Source organism: Argiope bruennichi, chromosome X1, assembly GCF_947563725.1.
Source record: "Argiope bruennichi chromosome X1, qqArgBrue1.1, whole genome shotgun sequence".
In the NCBI taxonomy this organism is placed as follows: domain Eukaryota; kingdom Metazoa; phylum Arthropoda; class Arachnida; order Araneae; family Araneidae; genus Argiope; species Argiope bruennichi.
In genome coordinates this window covers 121,649,891-121,665,128 of record NC_079162.1, presented here as the reverse complement: position 1 = coordinate 121,665,128, position 15,238 = coordinate 121,649,891, and the positions used below count along the sequence as shown (strand labels likewise).

The 15,238-nt window shown below is 26.7% G+C and overlaps 1 protein-coding gene across 3 annotated transcripts in view; it reads left to right on the top strand.

Annotated features, from left to right (window-relative positions):
* Nucleotides 1-15,238, top strand: part of LOC129958832 (splicing factor 3B subunit 3-like) — a 104,338-nt gene that overhangs the window by 34,623 nt on the left and 54,477 nt on the right. For all 3 annotated transcript variants that reach the window (XM_056071544.1, XM_056071542.1, XM_056071545.1), the window contains exons 11-12: nucleotides 5,200-5,479; nucleotides 12,634-12,694. In XM_056071544.1, coding sequence (XP_055927519.1) covers nucleotides 5,200-5,479; nucleotides 12,634-12,694 — 341 coding nt within the window. The remainder of the gene's footprint in view (nucleotides 1-5,199; nucleotides 5,480-12,633; nucleotides 12,695-15,238) is intronic.

The following is a 15,238-nucleotide window of genomic DNA, read 5'->3' as shown; positions in this document are numbered from 1 at the left end:
AACAATAACTTCCATTTGAAGAGAAAATATTATGAATAAATATAAATATAAAATAGTTTAAACTGCGGATCTAAGCTCATTGATTTAAGCTTATTGATTATAAAAAAAGAAATTAAATAAAATTTGAAGTTTTTATCTTATGACTAATTTTTATTCATGCCTAGGTTTAATCCTATAAATCCATTTTAAAAATTAAAAAAAAAAAAAACTTGGTCTGAATTGTTCTATGTTAAAACACTTGTTGAGATTTAACATCTGATGGTGGATATGAATTTTTTAATTCTCAGGGTTACATTTCTCATATTTAGATAATTCAGTTTCTTCCACTTTCATTGCTATGATAAGTACATATATTTGAAGTTAAGCTTAATGATGTGTATTATTACATTACTATTTTGGTATGGTGGTATATTTTTTCAGTAAATGATTTTTTTTCCGCCTTGTTTTCCTAAAATTTAAATCGTTTAGGAGAATATTTTTAATTTCTTATCAATTTCTGATATCTGAAAGATAAACTGTTATAGAAAACACAGAATGCTTTTTGTCTAACACATTTAATTTCTTGATTATTTGCAAGAATAGTAAAGTCTCTCATCTGTGATTCATCATAATTGTGTGTCTGTGATCATTTCACAAATATCCGATGAGAGCGAAGTCCATTTCTTTTATCCTGCTAAAATTTTTCTCTTCTCTTGAAAATCCTCAGAGAAATCGGTAGTCGGTGAGCCTATTCAGCTCTAACATGCCATGTATATTGAGGAAATGTTACATCTAATTCCTTTCCTTTAGGAAAAATTTTTGTTAATCTGGACAATGAAAATTTCTTGTCATGAATGTAAATATTGTGTGATTAGCAAGTGGTAATAGGCAAACTTTACTACTAGGATTAGTGTGCCTTTAATTTTAAATTATTATGCAGAAATTTTCCTTTCTGATTTAGTGATTTGTAATGTGCATAGCATTAAATGCATTCAAGTCCAAATCAGTCTTAAAATAAAAAAAATTTTGAACTTTCATTTCAATTGGAAATTGAATGAAGTATATCTTCTAATCTCAATTACACAGTAGATGCAGCTATAATATAGAACAATTCAAGCTGCAGTTCACTATTTGGAATTTGAGTCTCAAAGGTGGGTATTTTTTAACTGTAATGTGCTTATATACAGCAGTTCAAAAAATATGCAAGTTTGTAAAAGAAACCATTGTTGTGTTAAATCACTATCTTTAAGTGATATAAAATATAGCAAAATTCAATTATTTCTTATGTAAATTCAATTAATGTAAAAAGCTGGAATAAAACCATTCATTCCAATACTCCAGTAATACAATAATTTCTGTTAAACAATGTTTTATAAAAATCATTTCATTAATTGATATTTTACTATTGCTAAATTAAATATGCTCCGTGGACAAGCAACTAAAAAGGAAGTATAAAATATGACACAGAATAATTGAATAAAATTTTTTGAATCGCTCTGAATTTTTTTTCACATTGTTAGTATACACATTTGCGTTTCAATAGTTTGAAGTTCAGTAATGCCTTGTCATGATCTATATTTTCATACTTTTTTCTTTGCAATTCTTAATCTGTAAGAGTTGAACATAAAAATAACATAACATAAAAATTGAGATAAAGCTACACAGTATGAAAATAGAAGCTGTGAATACACTAGAACATTAATAAAATCCTAATGAAATTCTAATCAAATTTGTTGAAAATTTTCTATTTGAAATAAAGTTTTATTAAATTTAATTATTCAGGAATAAATAAATCACTTAAAATATGGTTAATTATAAACTTCTGTACTAATTCAAATAAAGTTAAATCATCTTACTAAAATATGTGAATAATATATGTAAAGTATGTAAATGTTTAATCCCAGTACTTACTCATGCATGCTCACACACACACTGGTTCAGTTTTAAACAGAAAGAAATTATTAATTTTTTTAATATATATGTTGTAATTAGAGTGATGGATTAGTTATTATTAATGATAACCAATCTGTTTGATAATAAATTACTCACATAAGTCGTATCATATAAGTGTACAGTATTGTTTGAAATTTGACATTCAAAATCATTCCTAACTTGGATTACTCAACTTCATTTGTATTCACTTTTTTTTTCAATTTGAAGAAATGAAATAGAATAATTAAATACAACTCTAATTCTGACATTGAGTTACTAAATTCATGTTTATTTCAGGTTTCCACAAAAAAAGAAAAAATAGGTTGACAATTAAACTTTTTTTTCTGTACTTCAAATTCTAACAAAATGAATTAAATCCATTTGCCATAAAACTCATTTACTGTATCAGTCCCCTAATTCATATTTATAAAGGATAAATAACCATTGAAATTCTCTTTAATCCATCTGTATTTTTGTAATAGGATTTCAAAGGATGCAAATTTCTTTTTAAATAAAGTTTAAAATAAAATTTTTAAATAGATTTTTTGCCTGATTCAGATTCTTTAAAATAATTCAAGGGCATTCTTTTAGAAAGTAAATAATTATGACAATACTTTCTTTATGTGTAACAGATCAGAGACTGTTAACACATAGTCTTTGTAGCAGGTGAAGGATTTTCATGCGAAATTTGCTGGACTTTGTGACTATCATTGAAATTTTCATTTAATTTTGAAGCATTTTTATTTTTCAATTTTGAATATTGAAATTTTTAGATATTTCAGAAAATTTTTAATGACACAACTCTGCAGTTTTTTCTCCAGATCCTTATTTACAGGCACCTTTGTACTGCATTTCTGATTTTCCAGAATATTTTAGTCTCGCTTTTTATATTCTGTAGATCAACTTTTTCAAAAATCCTTCTCTTCATTAAGCAGTTCGGACTTATTAGGAATTTTAAATTGTTACCATTTTTATCAATCATTCTTCCAACCAATTTTTAAATTTTCACCATTTTGTTGTTTTTAGTTTATTTTTAACTTGCTATTAGCAGTGTTTTTTCAATCCCTCAAATTATGCACCTTAAGACTGTACAAATGTGATTCGGGTATATCTTATTCTGAGTGATTTTTACATCCATCCTTATTTTCAGAAATATCTGAAGAGATATTTTTCATATCTTCACTAGAAAAATCTTCATTAACTTCACAGTTCTAAGAAAGAATTGGTTGGTGTACTCTTTGCTTATGGAGACTCCTTTAAAAAGAGAGAATCTTTTACAAACATCCTCAACTTCCTAATTACTATTATAAGACAATTACAAAATTACTCTTGTATATGATATTACTATGTAACTATATTTTCTTGTAAGGCCTCTTTCATTTGCTTAACTAATTGTTATATTGGCTACTTCCAAAAGGTTTTTCTTTCTTACATTAAATTAACTTCTCTATTTCTATACAAAACTCTATTCACCATATTTATTTGCAGTTGCAACTTTTATAAACCAAATTTCGTCTCTTCATTTGTAATTTTTATGGATTTTATAATAAAATCTTTTTCATAATCATTTGAAGAGTAAATCACATCTTTAAAAATTCATTAGTGCTTGGCAGAATAAATTAAAATAAACTTGCTAGAATAAATTACAAAAGTAACATGCACTATGCAATTTAAATTTTAAAAAATGTAGATGAGGAGTTAACCGATTTATTTTTCAGTAAAAAATCATACTAAAGAGAAATATTACTTCAATTTTTTTTTCTTTGCATGTGAAATGAATAGCATTCAAGAATTATCCAAAGTAACTCCTTTATAAATTTTTGAAAATCAAAGTATGACATTAAGAAAATACTCAGTACTTATAAATTTAAAATGACGATATGTACACACACGCTCATGCACGCACACACAGAGATTACATTAAAAGTATATTTTCTAGATAACTGATTTTCCAGAAATTAGCAAAACCAGGAAATTTATTTTTCATTCTTGAAAATTTTTAATACCTTTACTGATGCTGGATGCTCGATACCATAACATAACCATTTTTATTTTAAATGTTTGAATAATTACATAAAATTATTTCAGGCAAAATGTACCATTCCCAGCCAAAATAAATTTTAAAATTGATTCTCATATTTTAAGCTGGAGATTTGGATTTATCCATTGGATGCAATGTGAATAATTTGAATAGTGCACTAGCAACAACATTGAGAACTTAAGTACAGTTTTTTTTTTTTTCTTTCATTTTAGTGCAGTGACTGCTTCAACAGTCTCAGCTCTATATCTCAATGGTGATATTATCTATCTGCTTTAAATCTTTAAACTATTAAGAAAGCTGACTTGATATTGGCACCGATTCATTGTATCTGTAGCAAACACAGACTATGTTTTTATCTAAAACATTTATTATTATTAATAGCATCTACATATTTGATATACAAGAGGATTTTGTTTGCCGTCTTTACCTTAATAATTCTTCATTGTCTATTGGCTCTCATTCTGGAAATATCAGGCGAGGGATGCATCCAGCCCTAAAGTGACATTCTTCCTCCCTGCCAAAGTTTTCCTCTTCTCTCCTTTTGTAAAATGTAAGAGAAATGCAATTCTTCGAGAATAAGCAGATTATGGTTTTAGCTTTGTGTGGAGTGAGATGTTATACTGGTGATAACATTGATCATATTCTCTCCTCTTTCTTGGGGCAGGGGTGACTTAATTGGTGCTTCAAATTTATTTTTATTATACTTTGTGACATTAGTTTTTTCTTTTCAATTAAAATTAAAAACTGCTTTTTATTTTAAGCATATTGGAAGCAATCTGTTATTTTATCACTATAAAAATCAAGCAATCTCGCTAAAAGTTATTGAAACCAATTATTTTTATTTACACTGCTAGAATTGTAGGCCTAAAAGAACTGTGACTATTTACCATGTTTTACTATTTTATTAGAGCTTGGTATTGGTTTATGTATCAAAGATGAATTAAATTTAGACTTGGTTCTGATTGGAAAACAACCTGTTATAGCACTAATCTTCACAAGAGATTAATTAAGTTTATACATTATGCTTCGTTATATATGTCAGCCTATTCCTTTCCTTTATCTTTTCCTTCTTTTATTCTCTCCTTTTTTATTTATTATTTATTGGAGCTTTTTTTGACAGATAATTTGAAAGATCGGGGAAGTAAAAATTTCATTTATTATTGTGATGCACTAGCATGCTTTTATTTTGACATTTATGTAATGAATATAGAATTGTATGATAAAATTGTCATCTTTCTACATTTCAGTTATGTTTACAAAATAGCTGATATAGAAAATGATGCAAAGGTCCATAGTTCTTTCAGCAGTTCCCTACCTCTCCCGGAAGGCAAACATTTCTTTTTCATGCATCGCACACTGGATATTGCGCCAGTATCTGAAATAAAGAGTATATCTCCTATCATGCAATTTGCATTTTCACCCTGTTCAGCCAAGAAATATCAATGGTGTTTGGCAAGTGGTCGAGGATCTTTATCTAAATTAACGATCTCTGAGCGAGATGTTATTTATCAATTTCATACAAAAATAGTGAGTGTTATTTTTGAACTATTTTTTTAAAAAATATTTTCAAAATTTATTGTTTTCAGAGAAGTTATTTAATTTAACATAATTCATGGACAAAAGTATAATCTTTATTTTTCATTTGTACATTATTTGCAACAGATCTTCATTTAGATATATTTCTGAATCATTATGATAGCATGGTAAATATCTTCTCTTGTTTTCTGTCCGTGGTTAATTTTTATAAAAAAGGCTTTGATATATAAATGTTAGCATTATAATGAAAAATGAAATATTTCTTTACTTTTGGGAATTTATATCTGTCTGTACTTATAAAAGGAAATTTGATAACATATAAGGCAGATAATCTATTTGTATACCAAATTATATAATTTGGTGCATAAATAATCATAATAATGAAGATTCTATAGACTTTGAATGTCAAGTTATATAATTTACTGTAGATTTTTTTTATTTGATAAAAATAAAAATTTTACCCAGTTATTTAATTAATATTTTTTCCTTGTTCATCTTCAATGATTGTGACATTGATTAACGAGTTATTTTGTTAAATTTAACTAGACAAAAGCAGTTTTATGTACTATTTGAAATCTATTTTCTTTAAATACAAAAATCTAGAATGCTATTTTGTAAGATTGTTTTCAAGAGCAATGCTAATATTAAGAGCCAAAAAATATCAAAATTTTATTTCTTGGTTCTTTTAATACCAATTTGTAATGATAAATTTACTTCAGTTCCAAAAATTTGCAAAAATATTCAATTAATAGCTCTTTTCTCTGTTCACGCTTCCTCCATCACTTAAAAGTTTTTATCATTTCTATACATGGCACTTTTATTCTTAATGAAATTTCATACTGGTGTTTCTCATTTAGTTTAGTTTGTAGCAAATTTAACAATCTATTAAATATTTCAAATTATTATTTTTTTTTTTTTTTAATTTGTGGATAAAAATATGTGGTGAATAAATATATGTGGAGCTTATTTATATTGTCTGATTTCACATTGAGTCTAGTTGATCAAATACTATTTGTATTATTCACTTATGCTGTGACAATATATTTGCCTTTGCTCTGATTACTTAAAAAAAGTCTTTTCAAATATCCTGGCTTATTTCTCTCAGAATCACAGTTTGTGTATGTAACTTGAATAGTAGTTTGAATATGATAATGAATTTAGATAACTAAATAAGTAGAAACTTTAAAATGTGGAAAATTTTTTTCTTTTGCGTTGTTAAGCAGCTTTATTTTAATTCAAGAGAATAAGATTTTTAAAATATTTTTTTATTAAATTCAAATAATTTAATCCAGAATTTTGTGGCCTTTTGCAATGACGCCTTGCCTGTCCTGGTTATGCCACTGTATTGGCCACTGAAAAAGCTAACCAGGACTAATGAAAGCTTAAACACAAGAACTTAGCGAGTTCCGATGCAGCCATTTTCTTTTCTTTGTTTCTTGAGCCACTGGCAATCCGTGTTTTGTATTAGTGAATGATGCATAAAAATATTTACAAAAAAAAGGGATTTGGCATGATATGGCATGCTCAGAAGCAAGTGCTTTGCAAACATTGCTGTTAAGAACTGAGAGATCAGGGTGCTTAGCATCATGAAAAGTGCTTAAATTTGAAAACCATTGTTAAGGACCTTAAAAGTGCTTAATTTTCATAAAAGGTCCTTAAAAGTGCTTAATTTTTTTGGGAATAGCAAAGAAGGCTTTTCATTTTGTTTTGTTTCTCCACAGGTTGAATATCATAATTCGAAATCATGGTCGTAAAGGCTTTTTTTACTGGATGTAACAATAAAGAAAACCAATAAAAGCAAAGAATTCGAATACAGAATCCAGGGGTTCCAGCACATATTAAGATAATGCTTAATGATTCATTTTCTTTTCTTTCCTTTCTTTCTTTTTTTCTGTTTTTTCTATTTTGCCTCTTTTTTCTTCAACAATGTCCATTGCCATTTATTAAAATACTGGAATAGTTATCTGAAACGGGTGTTACGAAATACGTTCTGTATATACTTATAGCGGAGAAAAAAAAAATGGCTGAATCTGGTACTTAAAATTTTTAGCGGAATAAAAAATGTTTTCCAAAATTTTTATTTTTTAAGTTTTCTATCATTTTATAACATTTTTTTTTTTTTTTTTTTTCCCTTCTGATAACTCTTATAGAATTTTTTTTCCAATGAATGTCGTTTAATAAAAATTTCTCCTGAGCAAGGCCCAGTATGAAGCTATTGAAGTTAGGAGAATGAAATTTGGGAAGTTATTTTTGAGGTATTAGAGGGCCACTAAGAATGGATTTCTCAAACTTTTAATTCGAAGTTTAGAAAAATAATACGTTCTGTTCAAAAAATAAAAACAGAATTTTAACGTGTCTTCATCATAATATCAAAGCATATTATTGCACAAAAATGATTTAACATCGTTTTGAAAATTAAAAAAATAGCTTTTCAATGATAAAATTTTGTTTGAAGGAATGTTTTTTTCTTTCTTTAATTTTACTAATTGTTGAGAAATCAATTTTGGACATAGTTTAAAACAAGGTTTTATATTATAATGCAATTCAAAATAATTAAATTTTAAATTTAAATAATTAATATAAATAATTAAATTTTTATTAGAGTGAAATTCAAAATAATTATATTGCTTTTTCAAATCGTTGAATCACATTATTTTGCAGCTGTTAAAATTATAATAAAAGAAAAAAAAAAATGCTTTCTTTGCTTTTATTTAAAATTTAAAAAATTTTTAATCAGTTCATTGAATAAAATTCATTTGATGAATTTTATTAAATTTTGAAGCAATGCGATATATTATCCAGGGCTGGTTTCAAGAAATGCTTTTTTAAAAAATGCTTCAATTGGCATTTTTACTTTCTCGTATATGAAATTTGGAGAAAGTATTGCAATCGTCAAAAAATTCGAACTCGAGATTTTGTCGCAACACCACGTTTCAAAACTCCTTGAATTCGAAAAACGCGTTTTTGGAAAATGTCTGTGACAGAGATAACACAAAAAACAATTTGAGCTAGACGGATGTAATTTCGTATACGGTCTTAACAGCAAATTTGTAGATTTCTATCAAATTTTGAGCAACATCCGTTTAGATTAAGTCTGTCCGGCTGTTCGAATATAAGTTAGCTTAATAACTACAAAATGAAGAGAGCTAGGTAGATAAAATTTGGTATAGATTTAACATTTATAGTATAGACATTACCAAATTTTGAGCCAAATTCAACAAGAGGTTCATCGTATGTCCATCTGTACTTTCAGTAATATGTAAACGCGATAACTCAAAAATGAAATTACATAAATATATCAAATTTGATATGTAATTTTGTGACTTCAAGTGTAGTTTTTCGTAAAATCTTTGTTTCTGTCGATTTAGAAAAACGTGTATAAAGCACAAATTCGATTTTCGAATACTATGAACTCATGCTGGAGATTAATCGACCAAAAAAAAAAAAAAAAACCCTTCCAAGGATATAGATTTAGTAAAAATGCTAAATTCACGCCAAAAGTTGATGTTTATCTATTATATGCCAATACCAAGCAAGGCATTTTCAGGCAATATTTGAGAAAGTTTAGGGGATTTGCTTTACTTCAAAAACTACATAATTTTTTTTAAACTTCATGAATTTGCTTTCATTATGAAAACTAGGACTTGTTAAAGCATTTTCATTTCTTCGTAAAATATATGTTACATTTCTTCTGCAATTTTTTAAGTAAGAAGTTTTGCCTATAGGTTAAAAAGCAGGTTTTTATTAAATGTTAGGAACGTTAAACCTTCAAAAAATCACTTTAGTAAACTTAAGGAGTAAGAGACGATATGACAGTTTCTTTTTAGTCTGATAATTTGTGACGCTGCTATTATTTTCTATATAAAAAAAAAATTCATTTAGAATATGGCATTGCTCTGTCATCAGTTTCAAGGCAGTTTTCCCATTTTTATGATGATAACTATAGGAATGATTTAGTTCTTAGCTGTATAAGGTGGCAAATAAAATTACTAGAGTAGAATGAGCTAGTGCAAGAAGAAATTTATGTTTTCCATCCCAGCCATGTTGAACCTTTTTCGTTGTTGCTTATATAAAAATCAAATATAGATTTATTGGTCATGCTGTGCTTCTACATCACTGTCGATCATTGCAGAAATGTTGTATCTATCTAAATGAATTGGTAATTTATTAATTTTAAGAAATGCTGAAAAAGATCACAGTTCTTTATTGTTAATCTTTTAAAAATTGATTTTTTTTTTTTTCATTTTTATGTTTTTGTTAAATACAAAATTTTAAAATGGAAGATGTACAAATACAGAAATAAATTTTAAATTAAAAAAAATAAGCATTTAAATCTAATTTTAAAAAAAAATTTCAATAAAAAAAATATGCATTATTCTAACCAGAAAAAAACAACAACCTATGCTTAGAAAATGCACAGTTTACGCTTGCATATTTATACAAAGGTGCTGAATTTTTATGGATAAGGTGCTTAACAAGGGCTTAATTTTTGCAGCAGTTTCTTACTACACACCCTGCAGATAGCTCTATAAGTTATACAGAAGTTATTAGTGAAGACTTTAGAAGTCACATCATTGAATACAGAAGTAGAAATGCCAATTTGTTTGGCAGAAAGAAAAAAATGCTAGCTGTTATACCAGATTTGGACAACACTTGAATGTAGTCTAATTGTTTAGGCATTTACTGTAAATAATGAGCAGGATTTCAAACTCTAATGAGTTTGATTGTGGGCTTTCATTGCTGCCACAGGCAATGAAAATAAATGTGGATTTACATAGATTGTTACAATGTATAGTGAAATTCAGGCTGTATGATATTCTCCCTAATATTATAATGATGCTCTGAATATTCCTGAAAATTGACATAACCAGTGCTCAGCTGTGAGAAAAACTTTTTGAAATTGAAGTTGATAAAAAATTATTTATGATGAACAATAAGTACTTTCAAGCTGGCCAATCTGCTTGTCTTGACCTTTGAACACAAAAAATGTTATATGGATATTGATAATACAATAGAAGTCTTTGCTTTTTGGAAAAGTAGATTAATAAAGTTTTATCATTTAAAAATAGATGATGCTTTATTTTTAATTCTGTTAATTTTTCAATAAAAATATATGCCACAATAATATTATTCCAATTATATTTGGAAATTTTGTTTTTTGTTTTTTTTTAATTTCCTATTTCTTTTTAATCTTTACAAATTCTTAATTTTATGCAGTACTAACTTAGTTTAGTCGAATCATAACATAAATACTGTGTGTGTATATATATTAATATAAAAATGGCATATGTTCAAGAAATTATGTAACAAATACATTTATTGTATTATAAAGCATACATACATGACCTATTTATATGTACTCTGCCAAATACTCAATAACAAATTTATTCTTGCTGAAAAATTCTTTGGAATTTCTGTAAATTTTGGAAGCTTTTGCCTAATTAAGGGAGCACCAACTTAGCTTCTACCCCTACTGGTTGAAACTGATTATAGAACATTTTTACTTTAATATACTTAGAGCATTAGAAATAGTTTTTGTTTGGCACTTCTTAAACAAAATCTGAATATTGTGGGAAGGCCATAATATAATGCTTGTATTATAAAATACAATTTTACTTTAAAATGCTTTTTTTTTTAATTATAGAAATTTTCTTCACAATACATCTTAGATTTATATTTAGCCAAATGTATTCCTTAATAAATGTACCAGTTGTTTTTTCTAATTGAAAATTCTTTCACTGAATGAAGTACTACATTTTAGTATCAAATTTTAATAGTAAATTTATGACAATTTCACTGTTAAAATTTAGACAATATCTGTTGTAATTTATGTGATTTGATTCTATTTTTTTGTTGTTGGGAACAAGATAATTTATTTTTATTTATCAGTTTTAAATAATGCTAAGATTTATATATAGCTGCCTTGTCAGTAAAGGGTGTGGTGGAGATGAAAGAACACATTTTACTCTTGTTATAATGCAAACTGTACTAATGCCAAGATTTGATTTACTAACTAAAATATTTTATTGTACCATTGATATGAAGATGCATATAATTTGATTTTTTTCCAAACTGAATCTCCTTTTTGTATTATTTTTTGGGGAGTTATTTTAATAAGAGTTTATATCATATATTATCAAGATCTATTGTACTATTCAAGATCTCTTGTACTATTATGCACACTGGAATCAATTTAAAGATCATACATTAGAATCAGTTTTCTTTGAGTCTGATAAATTTTCCTAACAAAATTTATTAATACATATTTAGTGCATGTATTTTTGAAGAGTATTGGATTTTCTAGGGAATTTCTCTACTCTGTTTGGATAACTTTTTACATAAAACTTTACCTTTCAGTAAAATATTAAAATTAATTTTTTAAATATGTGATTACACGTAAAAAAAATTGAAATTTTGGTATGAATATTACATTTGAATGATGAAATGGTTGTAAATTATTAGGTTTCATTTTTTAAATTCATTAATTTACTTTAGTGCTATAAGATTTGTGTTAGGATTGGAAATGCTCTCTTACTTTTAGAAATAGTTGCATTTTTAAAGATGGAAATTATATATCATTTAATTTCTTTCTGTTTAGTAGACTTCCACATTGAGATGCTGCTGCACTTCCATTCTTTTATAATGCTGATTCCCAATAAAGTAAAAATTGAAACATTCGAAAGATATTGTTTATAGGCTCTGTTTCAAGTTTAGATTTGTGGATTTCAGTATTAATTTCAATTAATGTTTATTTTCAAAATCAAGTTACAGAATTTATTCACATTTTATCTGTTCACAAATCTATCTGCCTCATATCGATATGTGAAATATTTGAAAATACTTACTGATTACTCATGATTCGTATTCAAAATTTAAATTTTTCCTTTTAGCATAACTCAACAGTGGCAGTTTTATACTATAAATGATGTATTAGTACAAACGTCTTATATGTAGCTCAAAATTTGCCATTATCCTTCTTGTACCATTTCATAGAAAAACAAATTTACACCTTCAGTAATATTTATAAAAGAAAATACTAAAATCAAATTTAATATTTGTCTTGTCATATTTAATTCTTATAATGATCTAAATTACCTTTTAGTTTGTATTATTCTGCTAATTGTGGGTACATTTTTTCTTTTTAGGAAAAGGAAAAAGATGAGAGACCCATAGATATGTGGGCAGTAGAAAGTATACCAAGTATAAGTATGTATATTTATTTTATTGTGTTAATATTTATTTATTTTTTGCATGCTTTTGAGTATTGTCATTCTATAATTTTTCTTTTATTATTGATCTCCTGAATTACATGCTATTTAATCCCTTCAGGATCAGTGCTTGGAGAACAAAGAAGTTCTGTCACAAGACCAAATGTTCCAAAATAGAGTATCACCATTGGCACATGTATTTTTTGTAATTAAGCCTAGTTAAAAAAAACAAAAAACACCCACACCTTATATAAAAGTTAGCATTTAAATATAAAACCTAAAGTAGCATTTATAATATACTGCTTCTAAATATATATTAATATGAAGAGTATAAGATTAATAAAAATGAATGAAAGATGCAAAATACTCAAGTTTTAACTAACAACAAATATACAAATGAAAATAAAATTATGAATACTGTCCATCTGAAATTTTTCTTCAAAAAAAAAAAAAAAGAAAAAGAAAAAAAAAGAAATTGGAGAATAATAATCTATAGATAGTAAAATTCCAATTTAAAACTTCTCACTCTGCCAGCTCTTGCTAGAAAGTTCCATCTTTGGTTGTGTTTTATTTCTGAATACCAACTACCTGCAGGTTCAGACCAAGCATCTAATGGCATGTTATAATTATATTCTTATATGTCTTATTATTTGCTGTTATTACTAAAATCTCTATTATTTCACTTATTTCTGAAGATAACACAGTCTCTTATCCAAAACTAACAAAATGAAGCTTAATATAATCCCAGCATATGTACACCGACTACTTCTACTAAACCTATCCAAAAATATTTCACCTTCATCCTTGGCAACAGTCAGCTGAATGCTCTTTACCATATTCGCTTATTGATAAAATCAAAACTATCAACAAGAATGCCGGAGTCCCATTAAATCATATATGCATTTTTAAAAAGCTGTTTGTTTATTTCAACAAATCTAGATGTGCAGAACAAAAACTAATGCCCATACATAAAAGTCAAATGCCATGAAAAAAAAAAAAAAACTTTGTAGCTTCACCCTATCTAATAACATTTAAAAACTCAAATTGGTTTTTTTATTTTGAAATCATACGTGACAATAGGCCTGTACAGTGAGCCTAATAACTTCACCTAGATGAAATGCTGGTCTGATAAGAGCGGAAAGACCACATTATTTTACATGAGATGCTGCTTTTGAAGCTGCTAAATGTATTCACTACATTAGCTTTTAGAATGCATTCATAAATATCTACTTTTATTTAGATACTGCCAAACATTAATTTTTGTAATGTGATTTCTTAGTTTTTCTTTCACAATTCCTTTATCAAATTTCAGAAATTTGTAATAGCCTGTAATAATGGCAGTTCAAAATGTTGCAACCATAAACTGTTTAAACTGCCCTAATTTAACTTTACTTCCTTCCCTTAATTAACTAACTTAACTTTACTTACTAATTTAACTTTACTAAACTGCCCTAATTTAAATTTACTAACTTTCCACTTTAATTTTGCTTTCAAATAATTTTTTTAAAGTTAATGATATTATAATTTTTATTTTATAAATTATTAAAATAAATTTTTTTTTTTAGGGAATTTGTGAAAATATGTATTATATATGTTTGAAATAAAGTAATACATGAAAGACTAAGAAAAACTGAATAAAATAATAACATACTACTAGAATTATTTACCACAACTGATAACCAATGATGCTCTTAATTACAAATAAAAGTATTTAATTATTGTAATTACAAAGCAACAACAAATTCCAGGTATAACCTTAAAAATTATTATTGTACTCACACTCGTACTTAGAGAGTGAGCACCAGTATGCTTGAAATGTAATTGCTCCATGTTTGTTTTGTACATATTTTCCAAAATGTTGAAAATTTAATTCCCAATGTTAGCATTTTTTCCCTCTTAAACACTGCATTACTTGTGAGATGAAGATGTGGAAAAGTGGGGAAACTTTTCACATCTTTATCTTTTTGCATTTTTAAAAACAATCAATTTTTATTCTCTAATATATTCATTGTTCAGTTTTAATAAAATGTTCTCATTATTTATTTGTAAATCTGTTTGTATCTTGACCTTATTTATTTGCTATTTAGTCTGGTACAGTATGGTCAGCATATTGTCCTTGCACCAAAAAAAAAGAAAAAAATCAAAACCACCAAACCAAAAAACTGTCTTACAGAAATTGTCACAAGCACAATATAGCATAACCAGTTAAATCAGTAATTTTATTCCAATATACTCTAAATAAATATTTCAACAATTCAGTGTAAATATTCATTGTATATGTGATATTTTATAATTCATCGGATTCATTTTTTTTTTTTAACAAATTTATTTGGCACTTGGGCCAATAAATTTTTTGAATCAGCCTGGACGTTGCTTCCCTCTGTCTAGTAGATCTAAGAAGTTGCTTAGTCAGTAACAGTACAAGCAAACTATTCAAGAAAAATACTCATACTTGTGCTAGCAATACAATTAAATTACTATTTGTCAGTCTTACTTTAAAAAAAAAATTGTTTCTAAAAAATGCCAATCAGAATTTTGTGTG